The sequence below is a fragment of the Argopecten irradians genome, chromosome 10 (genome assembly GCF_041381155.1).
Source record: "Argopecten irradians isolate NY chromosome 10, Ai_NY, whole genome shotgun sequence".
Taxonomy (NCBI): Eukaryota; Metazoa; Mollusca; class Bivalvia; order Pectinida; family Pectinidae; genus Argopecten; species Argopecten irradians.
In genome coordinates, this window is record NC_091143.1 from 2,503,463 (window position 1) to 2,529,351 (window position 25,889).

Genomic DNA, 25,889 nt, shown 5'->3' on the forward strand with positions numbered 1-25,889 from the left:
GCTTACATTTTGTAAGTGTAGAATTCGGTTAAAAACCTTGTATTTCCTAATCTCATGCAGTTTTGAAGTAAATGGTAGATTCACCTAAAAAAAAACCAACAAGTTTCTAAATTCTTGCAGATTTTAAGAAAATGGTAGAATTAACTTTTTAAAAAAAATATAGTTACTAGACTTGCAGATTTTAAACGTTTTTTTTATACAAATTTGTAAATTCTACTGTAGAATAACTTTGAACCAGATTCTGAGAAACTCTTTAGATTACTGGAGTAGAAACATGAAGAATGTTTTGCTCTCCTGTTAAAGTGTCTAACTTTGATGTGGTGAAGATGATGACAACAGTAACACTTGTTTGTTTTGTTTTGCAGTGTAAAACGATATTCAGGAGGACAGTTCTAGAGGACTAAGGAACAAAGCTTTTCATTGTGGAATCATCATAGACATTGTCGTGTGGTCATTGTAAACAGTTTTTATCTTCATTGTGTCAACATTTCATAGATTTTCTTTTTTATCGGTCGGATATCATTCAGACGGAGCCTGGTAGGCTATGAGCATGTGTGTTTAGACTCTTGTAGGGAGTAGTTATCTTTGTTTAATGAACAAAAATATGTTCAATTGCTAAAATTTTCATGTGAAACATGTTATATTGACATTTTTTAGCATTTATTATAAAGTCAAATTTTGTCAACAAAAGCAACAGGAACTGGTTAATGTAAACAAAAAGTTCTTGATCATGAATCAATGATGAATTGGATTTAATGACTCAATCAAAAGTTCACCTTCGTTTGTTTGTATCATGGTGTCCTATTCATTGTCTATAACCAGATGTTAGGGAGGGTTCATTATTTCATGTAGAGATTGTCATTGTTATTTTTTCTGACTTTCATGTATGTACATTTTAATGATAATGTATTTTTATTTTCACTAGTTCATTTAATAGCTGACCTTAATGAAGTTGTCCTCTCATATATATATCTATGATGCCATAAAAACATCAATCACTGAACAGCTGATTCCCTGTCTCTCAACAGATCAAACCACATTAGAGAAACTTTCCTTAAGTCTACATTTGTATTGCTAATTATCTCATCATTCTCTGTGTGAACTTGCTATTATTAAATGAAATCTTAAAACAGTATATGGGAGGAATATTTAATAATATTTTAAACAAATTATGTCAAATCCATGGTGAATATCTACAGATGGTTTTAATTGCAGCATTTGACATAGCTGTTTGAGGTTTAGATTGAATGAGAAATATAAATAAAATATTGGTATCTTAAATTCTATTTTTATTTTCTTTGCATTATGGAGTTATCTGCCCTTGTGAGATGTTGCTGATTGGTACTCAACAATTCGGGAGTTAACATCTTCTCATTTTGAGAAAGTTTTCTCACAGAATGTCAATATCGGTCACACAAGGGCAGATAACTCTGTGAATATATTCAATCAAGATGCTACATCACAATAACCCTCAGAAATTGTGTAAAATTACACATATACAGAACTTAATTGACACACCACACATTTACGTAACTTACTTGACAGACCACACATTTACATAACTTAATTGACACACCACACATATACGTAACTTAATTGACACACCACACATAAACGTAACTTAATTGACACACCACACATTTACGTAACTTAATTGACACACCACACATCTACGTAACTTAATTGACACACCACACTTTTATATAACTTAATTGACAGACCACACATTTATATAACTTACCTGACACACCACACATTTACGTAACTTAATTGACACACCACACATTTACATAACTTATTTGAGACCACACATTTACATAACTTAATTGACACACCACACATATACGTAACTTAATTAACACACCACACATATACGTAACTTAATTGACACACCACACATAAACGTAACTTAATTGACACAACACACGTTTACGTAACTTAATTGACACACCACACATCTACGTAACTTAATTGACACACCACACATCTACGTAACTTAATTTAACACCACACTTTTATATAACTCAATTGACAGACCACACATTTATATAACTTACCTGAACACACCACACATTTACGTAACTTAATTGACACACCACACATTTACATAACTTATTTGACAGACCACACATTTACATAACTTAATTGACACACCACACATATACGTAACTTAATTGACACACCACACATAAACGTAACTTAATTGACACACCACACATTTACATAACTTAATTGACACACCACACATTTACATAACTTAATTGACACACCACACATTTACGTAACTTAATTGACACACCACACATTTACATAACTTACCTGACACACCACACATTTACATAACTTACTTGACACACCACACATTTACGTAACTTAATTGACACACCACACATTTACGTAACTTACTTGACACACCACATGTTTACGTAACTTAATTGACACACCACACATTTACATAACTTAATTGACACACCACACATTTACGTAACTTACTTGACAGACCACACATTTACATAATTTAATTGACACACCACACGTTTACGTAACTTTTGACACACCACACATTTACATAACTTAATTGACACACCACACATATACGTAACTTAATTGACACACCACACATAAACGTAACTTAATTGACACACCACACATTTACGTAACTTAATTGACACACCACACTTTTATATAACTTAATTGACACACCACACATTTACATAACTTTATTGACACACCACACATTTACATAACTTAATTGACAGACTACACATTTACATAACTTAATTGACACACCACACATATACGTAACTTAATTGACACACCACACATTTACGTAACTTAATTGACAGACCACACATTTATATAACTTACCTGACACACCACACATTTACGTAACTTAATTGACACACCTCACATTTACATAACTTAATTGACACACCACACATTTACGTAACTTAATTGACACACCACACATTTACATAACTTATTTGACACACCACACATTTACGTAACTTAATTGACACACCACACATTTACATAACTTATCTGACACACTACACAGTTACGTAACACTAATTGACAGACCAAAAGCACTTTTACAGAGAAAGAAGTCTTAACTTAAACTACATTCCAAGTTTAATATAACTTAACAAATGAAAGTTGTGGTGAAACATCTTAAATCTCCTGGCTCCAATTTCTCTGAACACACTAAAATAAAAAATGGACTGAAATGAAAAATTTGAACAGAAATTATAAAACTTTATCAAAATTAAAAAATTGTAAAACTTCTGACTTTAAAAAACAAGATTTTGACAAGTTAATTTTTTGTTTTTTAGGCCACCATCATCAGATGGTGGGCTATTCAAATCGCCCTGCGTCCGTGGTCCGTCGTCCATAAACAATGCTTGTTATCACTATTTCTTAAAACTGCTGCAGGGATTTTGTTCAAACTTCACATGGAGGGTCCCCTTGGTCCATATTTGTGCCATACAGATTTTGAGGCTGATCGGAAAAACAAGATGGCCGCCAGGCAGCCATCTTTGATTTTCGCAGTTGAAGTTTGTTATCGATATTTCTTGAGAACTACTGAAGGGATTTTGTTCAAACTTCACATGGAGGTTTATCTTGGTCCCTAGTTGTGCCATACAGATTTTGAGGCTGATCGGAAAAACAAGATGGCTTCCAGGCAGCCATCTTTGATTTTGGCAGTTGAAGTTTTTTATCGATATTTCTTGAGAACTACTGAAGGGATTTTGTTCAAACTTCACATGGAGGTTACCCTTGGTCCCTAGTTGTGCCATACAGATTTTGAGGCTGATCGGAAAAACAAGATGGTCGCCAGGCAGCCATCTTTGATTTTGGCAGTTGAAGTTTGTTATCGATATTTCTTGAGAATTACTGAAGGAATTTTGTTCAAACTTCACATGGAGGTTACCCTTGGTCCTTATTTGTGCCATACAGATTTTGAGGCTGATAGGAAAAATAAGATGGCCGCCAGGCGACAATCTTGGATTTTGATAGTTAAGGTTTGATATCCCTATTTCTCAAAAAGTGCTTAAGGGATTTTTCTCAAATTTAATATGTAGGTTCCCCTAGGGCCCCTTGTTGTGCATATTGCATTTTTGGACCAATCAGTGAACAAGATGGCCACCAGGCCGCCATCTTGGATTTCGATAGTTAAAGTTTGTTATGGCTATTTCTCAGATAGTACTGAAGGGATCTGTCTCAAATTTCATATGTAGGTTCCCCTAGGGACCTAGTTGTGCATATTGCATTTTGGGACCGATCGGTTAACAAGATTGCCGTCAGGCAGCCATCTTGGATTTTGTTATTCAAAGTTTGTTATAGCTATTTCTCAGAAAGTACTGAAGGGATCTGTCTCAAAATTCATATGTAGGTTCCCCTAGGGCCCTAGTTGTGCATATTGTGATTTGGGACCGATCAGTCAACAAAATTGCTGCCAGGCAGCCATCTTGGATTTTTATATTCAAAGTTTGTTATCGCTATTTCTCAGAAAGTATTGAATGGATCTTTCTCAAATTTCACATGTAGGTTCCCCTAGGGCCCTAGTTGTGCATATTGTGATTTGGGACCGATTGATCAACAAGATGGCCGCCAAGGAGTCATCTTGGATTTTGATAGTTGAAGTTTGTTACCGCTATTTCTCAAAAGGTACTAAAGCGATCTGTCTCAAATTTTATATGTAGTATGTTTGAAAAAGTTTAAAAAGTAGAGAAAAGATCCATCTTTCCTTTGTCAGATATAGATCATTCTTTGGTGGGCGCCAAGATCCCTCTGGGATCTCTTGTTATTTAGAGACATAGCTTAGGGCCTGGAAGTCTTGTAAAAACAGCAATCCTTTATGATGTGGCCATGCTGGACTTTTGACTTTATTTAGTTTAGGGACTGGATGTCATGTTTTATTCTTCTTGATTCTTCATTTCTGGACAAATGTTTACTGGCCTGGTTGTAACTTTGAACTTTTACAAAAAGTAACGTAAAGATATCATCTGTACTGCTAGTCTATAGTCTCAGAAACCTATCACTTCCTCACTTTTAACTGCCAAGTACTGTCCAGACCCTACGTCACTAAAGTAAGGACTGCTTCTCAGCCGAGATATAAACCACAATGTCATTATAGGCATAACAGATCTATGTGTATCGTGTGATTCCAGTTACTTCCCTTGGATTGGTTCTGGTCGTGATTCCAGTTATTTCCCTTGGATTGATTCTGGTTGTGATTCCAGTTATTTCCCCAGGATTGATTCTGGTTGTGTTCCAGTTACTTCCCCTGGATTGATTCTGGTTGTGATTCTAGTTACTTCCCCTGGATTGATTCTGGTTGTGATTCCATTTATTTCTCTTGGATTCATTCCCCTGGATTAATTCTGGTTGTGATTCCAGTTATTTCCCCTGGATTGATTCTGGTTGTGATTCAGTTACTTCCCCTGGATTGATTCTGGTTAATTCCAGTTACTTCCCCTGGATTAATTCTGGTTGTGATTCCAGTTATTTCCCCTGGATTGATTCTGGTTGTGATTCAGTTACTTCCCCTGGATTGATTCTGGTTAATTCCAGTTACTTCCCCTGGATTGATTCTGGTTGTGATTCTAGTTACTTCCCCTGGATTGATTCTGGTTGTAGTTCCAGTTACTTCCCTTGGATTGATTCTGGTTGTGATTCCAGTTATTTCCCCTGGATGGATTCTGGTTGTGATTCCAGTTATTTCCCCTGGATTGATTCTGGTTGTAGTTCCAGTTACTTCCCTTGGATTGATTCTGGTTGTGATTCCAGTTATTTCCCCTTGATGGATTCTGGTTGTGATTCCAGTTATTTCCCCTGGATGGATTCTGGTTGTGATTCCAGTTATTTCCCCTGGATGGATTCTGGTTGTGATTCCAGTTACTTCTGATATATGTCGGTACCTTCCTTGGTGTGGTGTCATGTTCACACTTGTCAAAAGTTTTTTTTGGTGACACTTTTCAAAAACCATTTACATATCATTGTGTGACTGATATATTCGTAAACATGTGTACCAAACGTCACATCTGAACATGCAGATAAAAGCGACAATCTTACATGTGTTCAATTCCTGACTTTTCCACTTTTGCTTCAAGGGGTGCCTAGTTTTTGTGTTTTTACCATCCGGTGACAGTGAACTTATCTTTTTCTCCTAGGTAAAAATATACCTATCAGAAATTAAATCCGATTTATTTTCTCCGACTTTGGCAAGCCCTATTTATAAGATCTTGTTCTTGTATCTTTGTCACGGAGGTGTCTGTACTGGTCTATCGGAGTTATTTGTGAATAGACACCAAGGATGGCTTCAGTATTAATATTACTTATATTAAAAGATTAAAACATAACACTTCAAACGTTTGTGTCAGTAATGTGTAAGAAGCAATTAATGTTCAGTTAATTAATTCAGAGGTGACAGAATTAAGGCCATCATACAACACTTCCTATCACGCTCAAGTTCATTATTCTAATCTCAAGTCCTGTAGGTGAAACACAAATTACAGAATTTCAGACAAATGTATTTTATTCTTAAATTCAATGCGTAAGTAATTTTTGACGAGTCCAGTTCCCGTATAATCACTGCATATATTATACAGTTTTAACATTTTATGTGGAAGAAAAACATATACATGTAAATTTCATGGTATAACCTCGCTGCATGAAACAGGAATAATAAGTCTGTATTACAAAGGTAAACAGAAGTTATTGGAGAACATTTGATTTTCCTTTATGAGTTTATGATGTGACAAGCTTGCATAGCATTACAATGTTATACCTATGTGTACTGTACAGGTGTCCTTATTTTGATACATCCAATATTAACTTAGTGCCAAAGAAAACAATACTTCTCTCTGTAATGATCAAATGTAACTTGAAAAAAAAGAAGAGAATTTTAAAACAACTATGAACATTCTGTTTCATAAAACAATTAATCAATCCATCCAGCAAAAGATGTTCAATTCTATAAAAAATATAAGCTAAATTAAGGCAACCTATTATGAGCAATTTTTCATCCCCTTCAGTATAATGAAATCAAACAGTGGCATTACCCAACTTCAGGATGGAGAACTATCCCAATAACAAAAATCAAGGCTGAGCTCTGACTGGAAATCTTATATCCTGAACTTTCTATAAGTAAACCCAGTAAAGACCTTTCAGCCACCATTTCATGTTAATCCCTTCACTATAATCTACAGAAAGGACAAAGATTCAAAAATTACTTTTGGTCTCAGGAATAAATATGGAAGACTACATTGATTTGATGAATATGTTTTGATTTAGAAATATCTGCTTCAGCACAGCAACAAGATAATATGTGTATTTTATCTAGGTTCAATTCAATGATCATCTTATAGATCAAATGCCCATAACAAAAGCACTGCATCAAGTTGTCATTTTAAATGTTATGAATAATTTGGCAACATAACAAAGTTCAGATTTGCAAAAACAAATGAGCTTGACAAAAGACCCACCTATCTAAAAATGAGATATTACACACTGGGAAAGACCTAAAAAATTATCTTAGAAGAAAATCTCAGCTTTCTTTGGGATATGTTCCTCATGGGAGCTGAGATGTTAGATCTGTTAAAACTACAAAACACGACTCTAGTAATAAAAAACGCTACAGTAAATAGTTCTCCAACAGAAAAAATACTAAATAATAAAAACAGTACATAGTAAGATTCCATGATTTGTAAAAACCAATAACTCATGAAATATATATAAAAATATAATAAAAAAAACAATGTCCATGTGATGGTTTCCATATACATAAAAAAACACAACTATAGCGCTTTCTCGGCTCAACTTCAGGGGTTAGAAAGAGAGTTACATTACACCGACAACAAAAAAACAGACCATCTCAGATATTTAACAGTAAACGAACATTGTCATATGTGTGCTAATAAATTTTTTTATTTTACCAATATATCAAATGTCCAATTCAGATCTTTTAAAAAGAAAAATAAAGAAATGTATTTCATTCAACTTATGAAACCTGTGCTAAATTCAGAACGGGACAAAGGAACTTCATATTAGTTTTTATTTCGTCCTCATGTTTTTGTTATTTTCTTCCAGAACCATTCACAATATCTTTATGTACCATGTCATGACGTAATCTTACTATGACGTCATTGTACTATGACGTCATGTTTTACATATAAAAATATATATACATTTTAGTGAAATACTTAACAACGTGGTAAATCTGACTGACACGCTTTACAACATAACCAATGGTAGAACCTGTGCTATAAAAATGATAATACAGGAGAAAAATTTGTTACATAAAGCCTAATGCATTTCGATCAAGTGAATAATACATGTTTGGACAAAAATAGTGCAATGTTACAATGACACCTGTAAATATGAATGATCCCCTAAAGCTATAAGAACTAAAACTTAGTATAAAAATGACATTACAGTATTGTGAAAGTCATTTTACTATATATTTGTGGCTCATTTGGGATATTTTGACAGCCATTGATATGGTTTTTACTACGTACATAAACAAACAATAATGTGGAAGACATTATAGAGCAATAAGGTTTAAATCTATGGTTTTGAAAACTTAAATTAGATTATGTAAATCTGAGTGTACACATAATAGCACAGTATCTTTGTAAAGTTTGGCATGACCTCTAGGGACATTTTTGGCATTTTGATTGATTAGAAAATCAGTATGTTCATCAAAGGGGAAATCTCACGACATTATAAAAAAAAAACAACAAAAAAACACAAGTTTACCATCTTGCAATATAGTACTGACTTGTTTGCCAGTGTTTAATTTCGTGATTTGCATGCACAAAACTTTTGCCGTGTTGTTATTTTTGCGATAGATTCACTTTTAGATATTTAACAAAAAAGTTCATACATATAAGAAATATGTGCTGGGGAAATTTTCATGATCGAGCGGTATTCATGTCATTAGTGTAAATTTCCCCTTGCAAAAATGTTCCCGTTTACAGTTTGTTATTTCTAGTCTAAAGACATAACTCCATCTAATAAACGATTTCAATCATGGGGAGATAACTAGTAAAAGTTTATTCTACCTCCCCAAATCTGACAGTCAGTCTTTAAGACATCCTCCTGACCTACACTTTATACTATAAGTAATCCATTCCGTAACATTTCCACATGTTTTATACACTTAAGAAATATATAGCTCTAATGCAAACATGGAATATTTGGATTAAAAAAAAATAAATGCAAAAAAATGTGTGTAAATAAAATATGGATAGGACCCAGACAGGTATCTGTGCTCTTTTTGTTTTTAGTGTGTAAATATTGTGGAAAAAATATCTGCAAAAGTGTCATTTTCCTTCCAAATTTTTACACTGGTGTAGAGAGCTTAAGCACTGTAATGAAAACGACAATTGGATGCAGTATGGACTTTAAAAGGAATAGATGTTGTATTGTTCTACCAGGTAATATGAAATTGTAACTGTAGATGTATTTATGACATGAACAAATGATAAATGTGAAAGCCCATAAATAAAACTACTGTAGGCTAGTGGTTCCTGCCTACAATATCTATATCTACAATATTACATTCTAGCTGTACACTGTACATTGTTGGACTAGAGTACAAAGACTGGTTTTGTGTAGATACTTTTCATGACACCTTTGTATCACCATCATGTAAAATTAGGTTTATTTTGCCATAAACTCAATGCTGCATTTACATATTACAGAGTTATAAGCCTTTGCTGGTAGTTGTTACGTAATGTTCTACGAGTTTTATTTCATGCTTTTTTTCCAGCGTGATTTAAATGTCACTCACACACTGATGACACCACAATTGATATTGACACCTTCAAGGGTAGATAACTCTGTAATATGATAAATCAAACACTTTATATATATACTATAGATTTCTGTTGAAATGTCAGTAAATGCAGTTATTTCCATGTCCTCTATCTGATAGCCATCCTCTACTCGACAGATGGATTGACCACTGGATAATTATATACAGCCTTGGAATGTACGTATTATATGTAACTTGGAATGACAATGGAATAAATGTAAATATTGATAAAACAATAGGTGGATCACTAGTCTCACTCTCTTTATACAATGTACAAGAATACTAATATTGTTTTTTTTATACATTGTTGCCTCGTACATAAAATGAACCATCAAAATTTGATATCCATGCTCTGAAAATCATACAAGGACAACCATTTTTCTGATTTGGCCAATTTCTTTCCTGAGCTGGTCCTCCAGAAGTTTCCGTTTTCCCTCCATGACAGTTTTCATGTTACTGATGCTTTCGTGTACAGTTGAGAAGCCCTCCCTTGTCTCCCGTTTTAATCGGCCGAACTCTTCTGCATTTGTCTTTATATGGTTGTCCAATTTCAGCATAAGTTTTGACTCGAGTTGCTGAATAAGAAAATCATAGCAATATCACAAGATATGATCACAATGTGACAAGTAAAGAAATTACATTTCACCAATTTGTCTTTTGGTTTTACATACAATAAACAGCCAGACTCAGATAATTTATGAATGCCAGATGTGTATAGAGGGTGGAGAAAAGCCGAGTACTCAGGTAAAAATCAATGACCTACTTTCAGAACCTGACAACTGCATCTGGTATATCGGAGTACCTTACCCACTGTGAGAAGGGAGATAATTCAAACACTGCAACCTTCAGTTTTAATAAAGGCTATTCTACCCAAATGTCCAGGTATACAATGTATAACCTAAATATTTCATACATTACAACATTATAAATCATATAGCATCTGAAGACACACTTATGTTGTGTTTTTGTCTAAAGAGGCTGTAGTGGCTGGGTGGTTATGTCGTCCCATCATAAAGTGTGAGACAGTAACTGAGACCATAAAGGTTTTTTTAAGTTCTGTAGACTATATCCCCTAAAACGTAGACACATGAACCTGTCATGCAGAGTTACTCACATGTTGGAGTTCCGTGATACGAGCCCTCTCCTCGTGAAGCCCTTCCTCTAACTTTGCCAGTCGGGCGTCCGTCACATAATGATTCTCATCCATCCGACGCTCCACTTTTTCCTGGAAACATTATACAATACTATAATACTGGGAAGACAAACTGCTTTTAATGTACATCCTATGTCAGCATGGATTTTCCATTAGAACTAACGACTTTTGAGTTTCACCATTCAAGAAAAATCTTTTATAGACTGATTTAACGTAGTGTTAAAAGGTATTTTGTGGTCTAAAGATTTTGATATAGTTATACTTATGTGAGTGGAATCTTTAGTGATTAGTCTATGATACAATGGTAACCGTATTTGATTATTTTGATTGTATAATGTTACCATGACGATGTTATTTTCTGCACACCAGACATGTCATATTACACAGTATATGCAGTTGGCTTTTTGATTTTTTTCACAGATTTGGAGGTGGTTTTTAAAGAAAACTTTATATATATTTAAAGATGGGTTTTATAGACTGGTACCAGAGATGTCATATACTTACTATAAGTGTGTCTTTTGCCTGAGAAATCTTGTCCATATGAGTATACAGACGTGACTCTAACTTCTCTCTCTTTTATAGACTGGTACCAGAGATGTCATACTTACTATAAGTGTGTCTTTAGCCTGAGAAATCTTGTCCATATGAGTATACAGACGTGACTCTAACTTCTCTCTCTCTCTTTTATAGACTGGTACCAGAGATGTCATACTTACTATAAGTGTGTTTTTTGCCAAAGAAATCTTGTCTATATGACAATACAGACGTGACTCTAACTTCTCTCTCTTTTATAGACTGGTACCAGAGATATCATATACTTACTATAAGTGTGTCTTTTGCCTGAGAAATCTTGTCTATATGACTATACAGACGTGACTCTAACTTCTCTCTCTCTCTTTTATAGACTGGTACCAGAGATATCATATACTTACTATAAGTGTGTCTTTTGCCTGAGAAATCTTGTCCATATGAGTATACAGACGTGACTCTAACTTCTCTCTCTCTCTCTTTTATAGACTGGTACCAGAGATGTCATATAGTTACTATAAGTGTGTCTTTTGCCTGAGAAATCTTGTCTATATGACTATCCAGACGTGACTCTAACTTCTCTCTCTCTCTCTTTTATAGACTGGTACCAGAGATGTCATATACTTACTATAAGTGTGTTTTTTGCCTGAGAAATCTTGTCTATATGACTATCCAGACGTGACTCTAACTTCTCTCTCTCTCTCTTTTATAGACTGGTACCAGAGATGTCATATACTTACTATAAGTGTGTTTTTTGCCTGAGAAATCTTGTCTATATGACTATCCAGACGTGACTCTAACTTCTCTCTCTCTCTCTTTTATAGACTGGTACCAGAGATGTCATATACTTACTATAAGTGTGTTTTTTGCCTGAGAAATCTTGTCTATATGACTATCCAGACGTGACTCTAACTTCTCTCTCTCTCTCTTTTATAGACTGGTACCAGAGATGTCATATACTTACTATAAGTGTGTCTTTTGCCTGAGAAATCTTGTCTATATGACTATACAGACGTGACTCTAACTTCTCTCTCTCTCTTTTATAGACTGGTACCAGAGATGTCATATACTTACTATAAGTGTGTCTTTTGCCTGAGAAATCTTGTCTATATGACTATACAGACGTGACTCTAACTTCTCTCTCTTTTATAGACTGGTACCAGAGATATCATATACTTACTATAAGTGTGTCTTTGCCTGAGAAATCTTGTCTATATGACTATCAGACGTGACTCTAACTCTCTCTCTCTCTTTTATAGACTGGTACCAGAGATATCATATACTTACTATAAGTGTGTCTTTTGCCTGAGAAATCTTGTCCATATGAGTATACAGACGTGACTCTAACTTCTCTCTCTCTCTCTTTTATAGACTGGTACCAGAGATGTCATATAGTTACTATAAGTGTGTCTTTTGCCTGAGAAATCTTGTCCATATGAGTATACAGACGTGACTCTAACTTCTCTCTCTTTTATAGACTGGTACCAGAGATGTCATTATATTTACTATAAGTGTGTTTTTTGCCTGAGAAATCTTGTCTATATGACTATCCAGACGTGACTCTAACTTCTCTCTCTCTCTCTCTTTTATAGACTGGTACCAGAGATGTCATATACTTACTATAAGTGTGTTTTTTGCCTGAGAAATCTTGTCTATATGACTATCCAGACGTGACTCTAACTTCTCTCTCTCTCTCTTTTATAGACTGGTACCAGAGATGTCATATACTTACTATAAGTGTGTTTTTTGCCTGAGAAATCTTGTCTATATGACTATCCAGACGTGACTCTAACTTCTCTCTCTCTCTCTTTTATAGACTGGTACCAGAGATGTCATATAGTTACTATAAGTGTGTTTTTTGCCTGAGAAATCTTGTCTATATGACTATCCAGACGTGACTCTAACTTCTCTCTCTCTCTCTTTTATAGACTGGTACCAGAGATGTCATATAGTTACTATAAGTGTGTTTTTTGCCTGAGAAATCTTATCTATGACTATCCTGACGTGACTCTAACTTCTCTCTCTTTTATAGACTGGTACCAGAGATATCATATACTTACTATAAGTGTGTCTTTAGCCTGAGAAATCTTGTCTATATGACTATCCAGACGTGACTCTAACTCTCTCTCTCTTTTATAGACTGGTACCAGAGATATCATATACTTACTATAAGTGTGTCTTTTGCCTGAGAAATCTTGTCTATATGACTATACAGACGTGACTCTAACTTCTCTCTCTTTTATAGACTGGTACCAGAGATGTCATACTTACTATAAGTGTGTCTTTTGCCTGAGAAATCTTGTCCATATGAGTATACAGACATGACTCTAACTTCTCTCTCTCTCTCTCTTTTATAGACTGGTACCAGAGATATCATATACTTACTATAAGTGTGTCTTTTGCCTGAGAAATCTTGTCTATATGACTATACAGACGTGACTCTAACTTCTCTCTCTTTTATAGACTGGTACCAGAGATATCATATACTTACTATAAGTGTGTCTTTTGCCAGAGTAATCTTGTCTATATGACTATACAGACGTGACTCTAACTTCTCTCTCTCTCTTTTATAGACTGGTACCAGAGATATCATATACTTACTATAAGTGTGTCTTTTGCCTGAGAAATCTTGTCTATATGACTATACAGACGTGACTCTAACTTCTCTCTCTCTCTTTTATAGACTGGTACCATTAGTCATGCTTACTATAAGTGTGTCTTTAGCCTGAGAAATCTTGTCTATATGACTATACAGACGTGACTCTAACTTCTCTCTCTCTCTTTTATAGACTGGTACCAGAGATGTCATACTTACTATAAGTGTGTCTTTAGCCTGAGAAATCTTGTCTATATGACTATACAGACGTGACTCTAACTTCTCTCTCTCGCCCTCCGTGTTGGTCTGGAAGATATGGAAGGAGTTCTTAAGGTCATCAATCATTGTCCGAGTCTTCCCGTCCAGCAGGGCCAGCTGCTGACCGTGGTCACCCTCTAAATGGGTCATCTTCATTTTCTGTTCACCTACATATCGGTCAAGGGTGTTGGTCACCTGTACAAGCTAAAACAGAAGACAAGAAAGAAGGACAAATTAAATAACCAGTGTGTGGTCAAAACTCAAGGGTCAAACCTAGACTTAATTTTTGATGCTTTGAATATAAAATTTCAAGGGCTAGAAGAAAATTTAAAGATCAAGAGCCATACCTAGATTTTATTTGATGTGTTCTTAAGAAAAAAGTTCAAAGTTAGAGATCACATATCCTGGAATCCAACAAGTATTGCAGGTACACACATGCATACTGTTTGCTTTGAAACAAGTTGGAACAAAAAAAGTCCAAAAATGTGTGAGGATTGCAGGTCAGAGGTCAGAAGCTGTCATAATAATTATCATATTATTCCAGGAAGCATTTGACAAGGAAAGATGAAGGGTCAAAGGTCATACCCTGGACTCCAGTTGATGTACTCGGTCCAGCACTTTATTGTTGTTATCTGACGACTGGTTGTTAATCTGTTTCAGAGCCTCTTGATTTTGACGTAGATCTGTTGACAGTTTGGAGATGGATGTATCACAGCGCACGATTCTGCCTCGTAAGTCGGTCAGAGACGCAACATGGTGGACTTCAAGGTTCTTCACAGCGTTATTTGTTCCAACTGTCGCATCGTCTCGGTGCCGTAACTGGTCGTCAAGCATCTGAATTAAAAGCAGATAAATCACTGTTTGAAATCTATTATATATTACCATCATTATATTTTAAAGTGAACAGTCGGGCAAGGATGGCTAAAGTCGGTAAAAATGGTGTGAATGTATCCAGTATAATTTCATATGAAATAGAAATAGAATATCTGTTTGCGTACAAAGAAATTCATTTTAAGTATAGGAATCCTAAAACGTCCTCCCGGCTGACTATGTCGGTGGTTACATTTAAACGCAGCCTCGCTTTCAATGCTTCAACTTTTAATAATTTCAATGGTCAGAACTGGGAAATGTAAGCAGAACTTGACCGTCGTATCAATATGTGAGAACTTTTGGAAGGCCAATGAACGCATTTAGACTGGTTTTCTTTGCCCGACTATTCACTTTAATCAATTTAAAATTATTTCTTCTGCAATTTTTTTTAAGTTATTGAGCATGAAAATAGATAAACCAATTTTTTACATCCAAAACTTTATACTGTTAATATCCAGGGTTTAATGTCATTATCTAACTACAGTAGTCAAGACATAAATTTATTACAATTTACAATTATAAGAAAGCATTAGATCACCATGACTTACAGCGATGTCTGTGTTAAGTTTGTTGACGATGGCGGTGATGGTACGAATATGTTCCTGTAACATAGACCGGGCATGTTTCTCTTCCTGCCATGTGCCGTGGGTAAAGTTTAGACTGTCTATTACATCCTCTTTTATCTTAAATGCTCTGTCGATCAGCGTTTGTGTATTTCTTTCCTGCTGAGCAAGTCTCTCTTCCAAAATGTCGAGGCGGGATGGCCCTCGACTTTCTCTAGGAATAATATCTTCAGGACGCGGACTATTTCTGTAAGCTACTCCATACTGTTGACTCTCTGTTTCTGCATAAGGGGCACGAAGTGCAGGTAACGTTCCTCCCCTCCTAGCCATGTCAAATTACACAATCTGTCTGATTATCCTACACAGAATATTTTAGCCTTGGTAGGTTACGTTGGTGTTTGTCTGATCAATGTCTGGAAGTCCTGGTAAAGTTTGGCCTGAAATTAAAATCAAAGCATTAAACATTTGCTATCAAACAATGAAAAAATTTGATTATCTTGAAAACTGGAACTGAAATGCAATCAAATTTGATAAGTTTTGAAATTAACATTGCCACAGAAAATATTTAAGAGAAATCTTTCTAATAAACTATCTTTATGAACAGTGTTTACTAATTGTTTGGTCAATAAGTTAAATTCTTTCACTACAACCACATCAACTCCATGGTAACACATACGGTTAACAAAACTCGATCGTACTTTTGCACCTCAAAAATCTGTTAAAACTGATGTTCCACTAACTTTGCGACTTCTGTTAAAAGTATGTAAATATTGATACTGAAATTACGTTGACCTTGTGACTGCAAGTCTTCCTATAGATATGTTAGAGTGATGTTTGTTGGCCAGATAGATCGATACCAGATATTGATTAAAAGACACGTGCTAACAAAACAGCTATAAACACCTGTAATTAAGACATAATTGATATTTGGGACAGCAGAAGGCTTTAACATTTGACTCTAGGCCTGGAAATAGGCAAGGAATATAGATTAAAAATGACAGCAGGTAAATGTGGGCTGATCACATGACCACCCGGAGACAAGTTCTATTTTGGTATACTTATAACATTGGCAAGGCTCAAAACACTTTGATTAAAACTGTTGACAGATGTTAATTTGGATAATTAATCAAATATCCTTGAGAGTAAAGGTCACCTCTATTTCAATACTTCACGACTCTGTTTATTACAACTAATGAGTAGCATAGCCTCTTGTTATAATGATCTTTAGGTATTTTCAACAAGAGCTCTTTAAGAACAGCACAACTTGCCTGTGGCAGCCTTTACTAAGAGCTTTATCAAGAACTCATATTCTTAAAATGGCTGTCCAAATTCAAAACAACATATTTTAATCGCATAACTTGCTCCAAAACCTAAATACAATTTGGCCCATTGGGCCTTTTGATATTAAGAAAATCCTGTGTCAATTATTTTCTACCTTAAAGTGACTGTCCATATGTAACAAAATATCAATAATCCTCTATCATGGCAGAAATCAGTGTCAGTTGTTACAAATAACAGCATTTCCTTACTTGCACCAAAACCTTTATCAAGAACATTTCACCTATTTTAAAATTCTAAAACCCTGCCTCCCTTTAAGGCTATACCCTTGGACAGAAATAAATGTAAGATGTCAAAATCCCAGATGGCTGCCGTCGGCCATATCTTATTTTCATATCCATGCCGAAAGGCAATATGCATAACTAAGCATCAAGAGGAACTTATGAAATGAAGAAGATCTACTTTATGAAAAATAGCCATACCAAGTATTGTTTCCATAGGGAGGGATACACAGAGCAGACAGACAGCTGACAGACCCTGGACAACAGATAAAAGGTGATCTGAATAGCCCATCATCTTCAGTGTGCTAAAACCTTAAATTAAAACACCAGAGTCATTAATATTCCATAATTTAGGCCCATCATATGACAGCCCTCTGGACTGTGCAGGGTGGGGGTGGGGAGTTCATATGACAGCCCTCTGGACTGTGCAGGGTGGGGGTGGGGAGTTCATATGACAACCCTCTGGACTGTGCAGGGTGGGGGTGGGGAGTTCATATGACAGCCCTCTGGACTGTGCAGGGTGGGGGTGGGGAGTTCATATGACAGCCCTCTGAACTGTGCAGGGTAGGGGTGGGGAGATCATATGACAGCCCTCTGAACTGTGCAGGGTGGGGGTGGGGAGTTCATATGACAGCCCTCTGGACTGTGCAGGGTGGGGGTGGGGAGTTCATATGACAGCCCTCTGGACTGTGCAGGGTGGGGTGGGGAGTTCATATGACAACCCTCTGGACTGTGCAGGGTGGGGGTGGGGAGTTCATATGACAACCCTCTGAACTGTGCAGGGTGGGGGTGGGGAGTTCATATGACAGCCCTCTGGACTGTGCAGGGTGGGGGTGGGGAGTTCATATGACAGCCCTCTGAACTTAGCAGGGTGGGGGTGGAAGAGTTCATATGACAGCCCTCTGGACTGTGCAGGGTGGGGGTGGGGAGTTCATATGACAGCCCTCTGGACTGTGCAGGGTGGGGGTGGGGAGTTCATATGACAGCCCTCTGGACTGTGCAGGGTGGGGAGTTCATATGACAACCCTCTGGACTGTGCAGGGTGGGGGTGGGGAGTTCATATGTCAGCCCTCTGGACTGTGCAGGGTGGGGGTGGGGAGTTCATATGACAACCCTCTGAACTGTGCAGGGTGGGGGTGGGGAGTTCATATGACAACCCTCTGAACTGTGCAGGGTGGGGGTGGGGAGTTCATATGACAGCCCTCTGGAACTGTGCAGGGTGGGGGTGGGGAGTTCATATGACAGCCCTCTGGACTGTGCAGGGTGGGGGTGGGGAGTTCATATGACAGCCCTCTGGACTGTGCAGGGTGGGGGTGGGGAGTTCATATGACAGCCCTCTGGACTGTGCAGGGTGGGGGTGGGGAGTTCATATGACAGCCCTCTGGACTGTGCAGGGTGGGGGTGGGGAGTTCATATGACAGCCCTCTGGACTGTGCAGGGTGGGGGTGGGGAGTTCATATGACAGCCCTCTGGACTGTGCAGGGTGGGGGTGGGGAGTTCATATGACAGCCCTCTGGAACTGTGCAGGGTGGGGGTGGGGAGTTCATATGACAACCCTCTGAACTGTGCAGGGTGGGGGTGGGGAGTTCATATGACAACCCTCTGGACTGTGCAGGGTGGGGGTGGGGAGTTCATATGACAGCCCTCTGGACTGTGCAGGGGGGGGGTGGGGAGTTCATATGACAGCCCTCTGGACTGTGCAGGGTGGGGGTGGGGAGTTCATATGACAGCCCTCTGGACTGTGCAGGGTTGGGGTGGGGAGTTCATATGACAGCCCTCTGAACTGTGCAGGGTGGGGTGGGAGTTCGTGACAGCCCTCTGAACTGTGTGGGGGTGGGGGGGAGTTCATATGACAGCCCTCTGAACTGTGCAGGGTGGGGGGGGTCATGACAGCCCTCTGAACTGTGCAGGTGGGGAGTTCATATGACAGCCCTCTGAACTGTGCAGGGTGGGGGAGTTCATATGACAGCCCTCTGAACTGTGCAGGGTGGGGGTGGGGAGTTCATATGACAGCCCTCTGAACTGTGCAGGGTGGGGTGGGGAGTTCATATGACAGCCCTCTGAACTGTGCAGGGTGGGGGTGGGGAGTTCATATGACAGCCCTCTGAACTGTGCAGGGGGGGGTGGGGAGTTCATGACACAGCCCTCTGAACTGTGCAGGGTGAGGGGTGGGGGGAGTTCATATGACAAGCCCTCTGAACTGTGCAGGGTGGGGTGGGGAGTTCATATGACAGCCCTCTGAACAGTGCAGGTGGGGGTGGGGAGTTCATGACAGCCCTCTGAACTGTGCAGGGAGGGTGGGAGTTCATACAGCCCTCTGAACTGTGGGTGGGGGTGGGGAGTTCATATGACAGCCCTCTGAACTGTGCAGGGTTGGGGTGGGGAGTTCATATGACAGCCCTCTGAACTGTGCAGGGTTGGGGTGGGGAGTTCATATGACAGCCCTCTGAACTGTGCAGGGTGGGGGGTGGGGAGTTCATGACAGCCCTCTGAACTGTGCAGGGGGGGTGGGGAGTTCATATGACAGCCCTCTGAACTGTGCAGGGTGGGGGTGGGGAGTTCATATGACAGCCCTCTGAACTGTGCAGGGTTGGGGTGGGGAGTTCATATGACAACCCTCTGAACTGTGCAGGGTGGGGGGGGGAGTTCATATGACAGCCCTCTGAACTGTGCAGGGTGGGGGTGGGGAGTTCATATGACAGCCCTCTGAACTGTGCAGGGTGGGGGTGGGGAGTTCATATGACAGCCCTCTGAACTGTGCAGGGTGGGGGGGGGGAGTTCATATGACAGCCCTCTGAACTGTGCAGGGTGGGGGTGGGGAGTTCATATGACAGCCCTCTGAACTGTGCAGGTGGGGTGGGGAGGGGTGGGGGGAGTTCATATGACAGCCCTCTGAACTGTGCAGGGGGGGGTGGGGAGTTCATATGACAGCCCTCTGAACTGTGCAGGGTGGGGTGGGGAGTTCATATGACAACCCTCTGAACTGTGCAGGGTGGGGGTGGGGAGTTCATATGACAGCCCTCTGAACTGTGCAGGGTTGGGGTGGGGAGTTCATATGACAGCCCTCTGAACTGTGCAGGGTGGGGGTGGGGAGTTCATATGACAGCCCTCTGACTGTGCAGGGTGGGGGTGGGGAGTTCATATGACAGCCCTCTGGAACTGTGCAGGGTGGGGGGTGGGGAGTTCATATGACAGCCCTCTGGACTGTGCAGGGTGGGGGTGGGGAGTTCATATGACAGCCCCCTTTACTGGACTGTGCAGGGTGGGGGTGGGGAGTTCATATGACAGCCCTCTGGACTGTGCAGGGTGGGGTGGGGAGTTCATATGACAGCCCTCTGGACTGTGCAGGGTGGGGGTGGGGAGTTCATATGACAGCCCTCTGGACTGTGCAGGGTGGGGGTGGGGAGTTCATATGACAACCCTCTGAACTGTGCAGGGTGGGGGTGGGGAGTTCATATGACAGCCCTCTGGACTGTGCAGGGTGGGGGTGGGGAGTTCATATGACAGCCTCTGGACTGTGCAGGGTGGGGGTGGGGAGTTCATATGACAGCCCTCTGGACTGTGCAGGGTGGGGGTGGGGAGTTCATATGACAGCCCTCTGGACTGTGCAGGGTGGGGGTGGGGAGTTCATATGACAGCCCTCTGGACTGTGCAGGGTGGGGGTGGGGAGTTCATATGACAGCCCTCTGGACTGTGCAGGGTTGGGGGTGGGGAGTTCATATGACAGCCCTCTGGACTGTGCAGGGTGTGGGGGTGGGGAGTTCATATGACAGCCCTCTGAACTGTGCAGGGTGGGGGTGGGGAGTTCATATGACAACCCTCTGAACTGTGCAGGGTGGGGGTGGGGAGTTCATATGACAGCCCTCTGAACTGTGCAGGGTGGGGGTGGGGAGTTCATATGACAGCCCTCTGAACTGTGCAGGGGGGGTGGGGAGTTCATATGACAGCCCTCTGGACTGTGCAGGGTGGGGGTGGGGAGTTCATATGACAGCCCTCTGACTGTGCAGGGTGGGGGTGGGGAGTTCATATGACAGCCCTCTGGAACTGTGCAGGGTGGGGGTGGGGAGTTCATATGACAGCCCTCTGAACTGTGCAGGGGTGGGGGTGGGGAGTTCATATGACAGCCCTCTGAACTGTGCAGGGTGGGGGTGGGGAGTTCATATGACAGCCCTCTGAACTGTGCAGGGTGGGGGTGGGGAGTTCATATGACAGCCCTCTGAACTGTGCAGGGTTGGGGTGGGGAGTTCATATGACAGCCCTCTGAACTGTGCAGGGTGGGGGTGGGGAGTTCATATGACAGCCCTCTGAACTGTGCAGGGTGGGGTGGGGAGTTCATATGACAGCCCTCTGAACTGTGCAGGGTGGGGGTGGGGAGTTTCATATGACAGCCCTCTGAACTGTGCAGGGTGGGGGTGGGGAGTTTCATATGACAGCCCTCTGAACTGTGCAGGGGTGGGGGGGAGTTCATATGACAGCCCTCTGAACTGTGCAGGGTGGGGGTGGGGAGTTCATATGACAGCCCTCTGAACTGTGCAGGGTGGGGTGGGGAGTTCATATGACAGCCCTCTGAACTGTGCAGGGTGGGGGTGGGGAGTTCATATGACAGCCCTCTGAACTGTGCAGGGAGGGGGTGGGGAGTTCATATGACAGCCCTCTGAACTGTGCAGGGTTGGGGTGGGGAGTTCATATGACAGCCCTCTGAACTGTGCAGGGTGGGGTGGGGAGTTCATATGACAGCCCTCTGAACTGTGCAGGGTGGGGAGTTCATATGACAGCCCTCTGAACTGTGCAGGGGTGGGGGTGGGGGAGTTTATATGACAGCACTCTGAACTGTGCAAGGTGGGGAGTTCATATGACAGCCCTCTGAACAGTGCAGGGAGGGGGTGGGGAGTTTATGTGACAGCCCTCTGAACAGTGCAGGGAGGGGGTGGGGAGTTCATATGACAGCCCTCTGAACTGTGCAGGGTGGGGGTGGGGAGTTCATATGACAGCCCTCTGAACTGTGCAGGGTGGGGAGTTCATATGACAGCCCTCTGAACTGTGCAGGGTTGGGGTGGGGAGTTCATATGACAACCCTATGAACAGTGCAGGGAGGGGATGGGGAGTTCATGACAGCCCTCTGAACTGTGCAGAGTGGGGGTGAGGAGTTCATATGACAGCCCTCTGAACTGTGCAGGGTGGGGGTGGGGAGTTCATATGACAGCCCTCTGAACTGTGCAGGGTGGGGTGGGAGTTCATATGACAGCCTCTGAACTGTGCAGGGTTGGGGTGGGGAGTTCATATGACAGCCCTCTGAACTGTGCAGGGTGGGGGTGGGGAGTTCATATGACAAGCCCTCTGAACTGTGCAGGGTGGGGTGGGGAGTTCATATGACAGCCCTCTGAACTGTGCAGGGTGGGGGTGGGGAGTTCATATGACAGCCCTCTGAACTGTGCAGGGTGTGGGGTGGGGAGTTCATATGACAGCCCTCTGGACTGTGCAGGGGGGGGTGGGGAGTTCATATGACAGCCCTCTGAACTGTGCAGGGTTGGGGTGGGGAGTTCATATGACAACCCTCTGAACTGTGCAGGGTTGGGGTGGGGAGTTCATATGACAACCCTCTGAACTGTGCAGGGTTGGGGTGGGGAGTTCATATGACAACCCTCTGAACTGTGCAGGGTTGGGGTGGGGAGTTCATATGACAGCCCTCTGAACTGTGCAGGGTGGGGGTGGGGAGTTCATATGACAGCCCTCTGAACTGTGCAGGGTTGGGGTGGGGAGTTCATATGACAGCCCTCTGAACTGTGCAGGGTTGGGGTGGGGAGTTCATATGACAGCCCTCTGAACTGTGCAGGGTTGGGGTGGGGAGTTCATATGACAACCCTCTGAACTGTGCAGGGTTGGGGTGGGGAGTTCATATGACAACCCTCTGAACTGTGCAGGGTGGGGAGTTCATATGACAGCCCTCTGAACTGTGCAGGGTTGGGGTGGGGAGTTCATATGACAGCCCTCTGAACTGTGCAGGGTTGGGGTGGGGAGGTTCATATGACAGCCCTCTGAACTGTGCAGGGTGGGGTGGGGCTGTTCATGACAGCCCTCTGAATGTGCAAGGTGGGGTGGGGAGTTCATATGACAGCCCTCTGAACTGTGCAGGGTGGGGAGTTCATATGACAGCCCTCTGAACAGTGCAGGGTGGGGGTGGGGAGTTCATATGACAGCCCTCTGAACTGTGCAGGGTTGGGGTGGGGAGTTCATATGACAGCCCTCTGAACTGTGCAGGGTTGGGTTGGGGAGTTCATATGACAGCCCTCTGAACTGTGCAGGGTTGGGGTGGGGAGTTCATATGACAGCCCTCTGAACTGTGCAGGGTGGGGGTGGGGAGTTCATATGACAGCCCTCTGAACTGTGCAGGGTTGGGGTGGGGGAGTAAAAATGGGGAGTTAATATGACAGCCCTCTGAACTGTGCAGGGTGGGGAGTTCATATGACAGCCCTCTGAACTGTGCAGGGTGGGGTGGGGAGTTCATATGGCAGCCCTCTGAAATGTTGTTGATATGAGGTAGCCATCAGCTTCCACAATGGAGACCATGATCTGCAAATAACCCAGCAAATAAATAAACAAGGTTATGTGTGTGTATGTGTTTTTTTTATATTTTGAAGACTGATAGTAAAGATGGCCCTTACACTCACTACTGATACCTATAAACCATTTAACTTTCAGGCAGTATTTTATTCCAATTACATCATTTACTTACACTAGAAAGGACTGGCTGGTAGACTATTGAAAAGCAGATGAACACCAAATATACAAAATAAACATATCAAAATACCATAAAAATTCTACATGATATTTGGATGTAAATGATGACCACAAAAAAGCAATAAAACAGAGCTATAGATAGGAGAATGTGTCCATCATTTCAATATCTGTTGACAGAGGTGTGAATAACATTGTAAAATGTACCACCAAAAGAGAGTGAATAAACAGAGGATAGGAATTGATTCACAGATCATACACTCTGGAGAGTTTTAATCTACTTGGTGTTACATGGATCACATGTAAAATACAACAGTACCTGGATATTAAGGTTCCATCCTCTTTGATACAGAATTATACAAATTGTCCGTCTGCTCGACATGACGTTACTACTAAACACACAGCACAATGGTAACACACACTCTCAAAACGTGTAAAGACAGGATTCATGTGGACTGAAATTCAAACTTATTTACCTGTAAAATTTAGTTTGAATTCAAACAAGTGGAAATAATTTGAAGTAAATACAAATTTCCAATTCAACGTGACATCCATGTTTTCCAATATGGTGTGTTAGTTCATGGCAGTTAAGATGACATGGAATCTATCTGTGAAAGGTGACAGTTCAAAAATGACTTCTGATTTCTGAACAGTGGAGGCCCAGTTGGGGATATTTAAAAAAAATTACACCTTAAAGTAAATATTGGAAAAGTACCATAATCAGAAAATAATTGAACAATTTAAAGAATAAATATATATGAGGACATCAACTATTTATTTACAAAGCTTCCATTCATAGTGAAACCTGAGCGTTTTAACATGTGACTTGTAATAATACAATACCTGACTATCTTCACATTTGTCTTTACTGACTTCACCAAAATCTGACTTAAACTCATCTCTGATTTATCTAAAACCTGATTAAGCTCATCCCTGACTTTACTAAAACCTGACTTAAGTTCATTTCTGATTTCTCTAAAACCTGATTAAGCTCATCCCTGACTTTAATAAAACCTGACTTAAGTTCATCTCTGATTTCACTAAAACCTGACTTAAACTCATCCCTGACTTTACTAAAACCTCACTCAAACTCATCCTGACTTCACTAAAACCTGACTTAAACTCATCCCTGACTTTACTAAAACCTCACTCAAACTCATCCTGACTTCACTAAAAACTGACTTAAACTCATTCCTGACTTCACTAAAACCTCACTCAAACTCATCCTGACTTCACTAAAAACTGAATTAAAATCATTCCTGACTTCACTAAAACCTCACTCAAACTCATCCTAACTTTACTAAAACCTGACTTAAGCTCATCACTGACTCCACTAAAACCTGACTAAAACTCATATCTGAATTCACTTAAACCTGACTTAAGCTCATATCTGACTTCAATAAAACCTGAGTTAAACTCATCCCTGAATTCATTTAAACCTGACTTAAGCTCATAGCTGACTTCAATTAAACCTGACCTAAACTCATCCATGACTTCACTAAAACCTGACTAAGCTTATCCCTGACTTAAACTCATCACAGACTTCACTGAAATCCTATTACTAACTTTGTTGCCACCTGACTTAATTATTTTAACATTTCCTTTCACAAAGAAGTAAAAAGAAAGAAGATTTTGAAATATGTCCAGTGTTGTGCACAATTTTAAGCTTCAAGATTTCTATTGCAGACAAAAGACTTTATTTCATAAACAAACATCACTGTTAATTTGAAAAGGTTGAAAAATTAATGATTATCTAAAAGAATTCTTATTGGATGTAGTTAAAGGTAGAAAAACAATCAATATAATG

The 25,889-nt window shown here is 40.5% G+C and overlaps 2 protein-coding genes across 11 annotated transcripts in view; one reads left to right on the top strand and one right to left on the bottom strand.

Moving 5' to 3' along the window:
* Window positions 1-1,281, top strand: part of LOC138332892 (heterogeneous nuclear ribonucleoprotein K-like) — a 50,523-nt gene extending 49,242 nt beyond the window's left edge. For all 5 annotated transcript variants that reach the window (XM_069280895.1, XM_069280896.1, XM_069280899.1 and 2 more), the window contains one exon: window positions 366-1,281. Coding sequence is in view for 1 of the 5 variants with exons in the window: in XM_069280896.1 (XP_069136997.1) it covers window positions 366-396 (31 nt within the window). In the remaining 4 variants the exon portion in view is untranslated. The remainder of the gene's footprint in view (window positions 1-365) is intronic.
* A 6,546-nt stretch (window positions 1,282-7,827) lies between these two features.
* The window catches only part of LOC138332896 (protein FAM81A-like), a 57,311-nt gene continuing 39,249 nt past the window's right edge, over window positions 7,828-25,889 (bottom strand). For 4 of the 6 annotated variants that reach the window (XM_069280908.1, XM_069280905.1, XM_069280902.1 and 1 more), the window contains 5 exons: window positions 15,774-16,225; window positions 14,941-15,189; window positions 14,317-14,559; window positions 10,935-11,045; window positions 7,828-10,395 (listed from right to left, as the gene is read on the bottom strand). In XM_069280908.1, the coding sequence (XP_069137009.1) occupies window positions 10,180-10,395; window positions 10,935-11,045; window positions 14,317-14,559; window positions 14,941-15,189; window positions 15,774-16,118 (1,164 nt within the window). In that variant the 5' untranslated portion in view covers window positions 16,119-16,225 and the 3' untranslated portion in view covers window positions 7,828-10,179. Of the gene's footprint in view, window positions 10,396-10,934; window positions 11,046-14,316; window positions 14,560-14,940; window positions 15,190-15,773; window positions 16,226-17,548; window positions 17,665-24,401; window positions 24,509-25,889 lie in introns of those variants that run through there. The other 2 variants (XM_069280904.1, XM_069280906.1) reach the window with 2 other exon arrangements.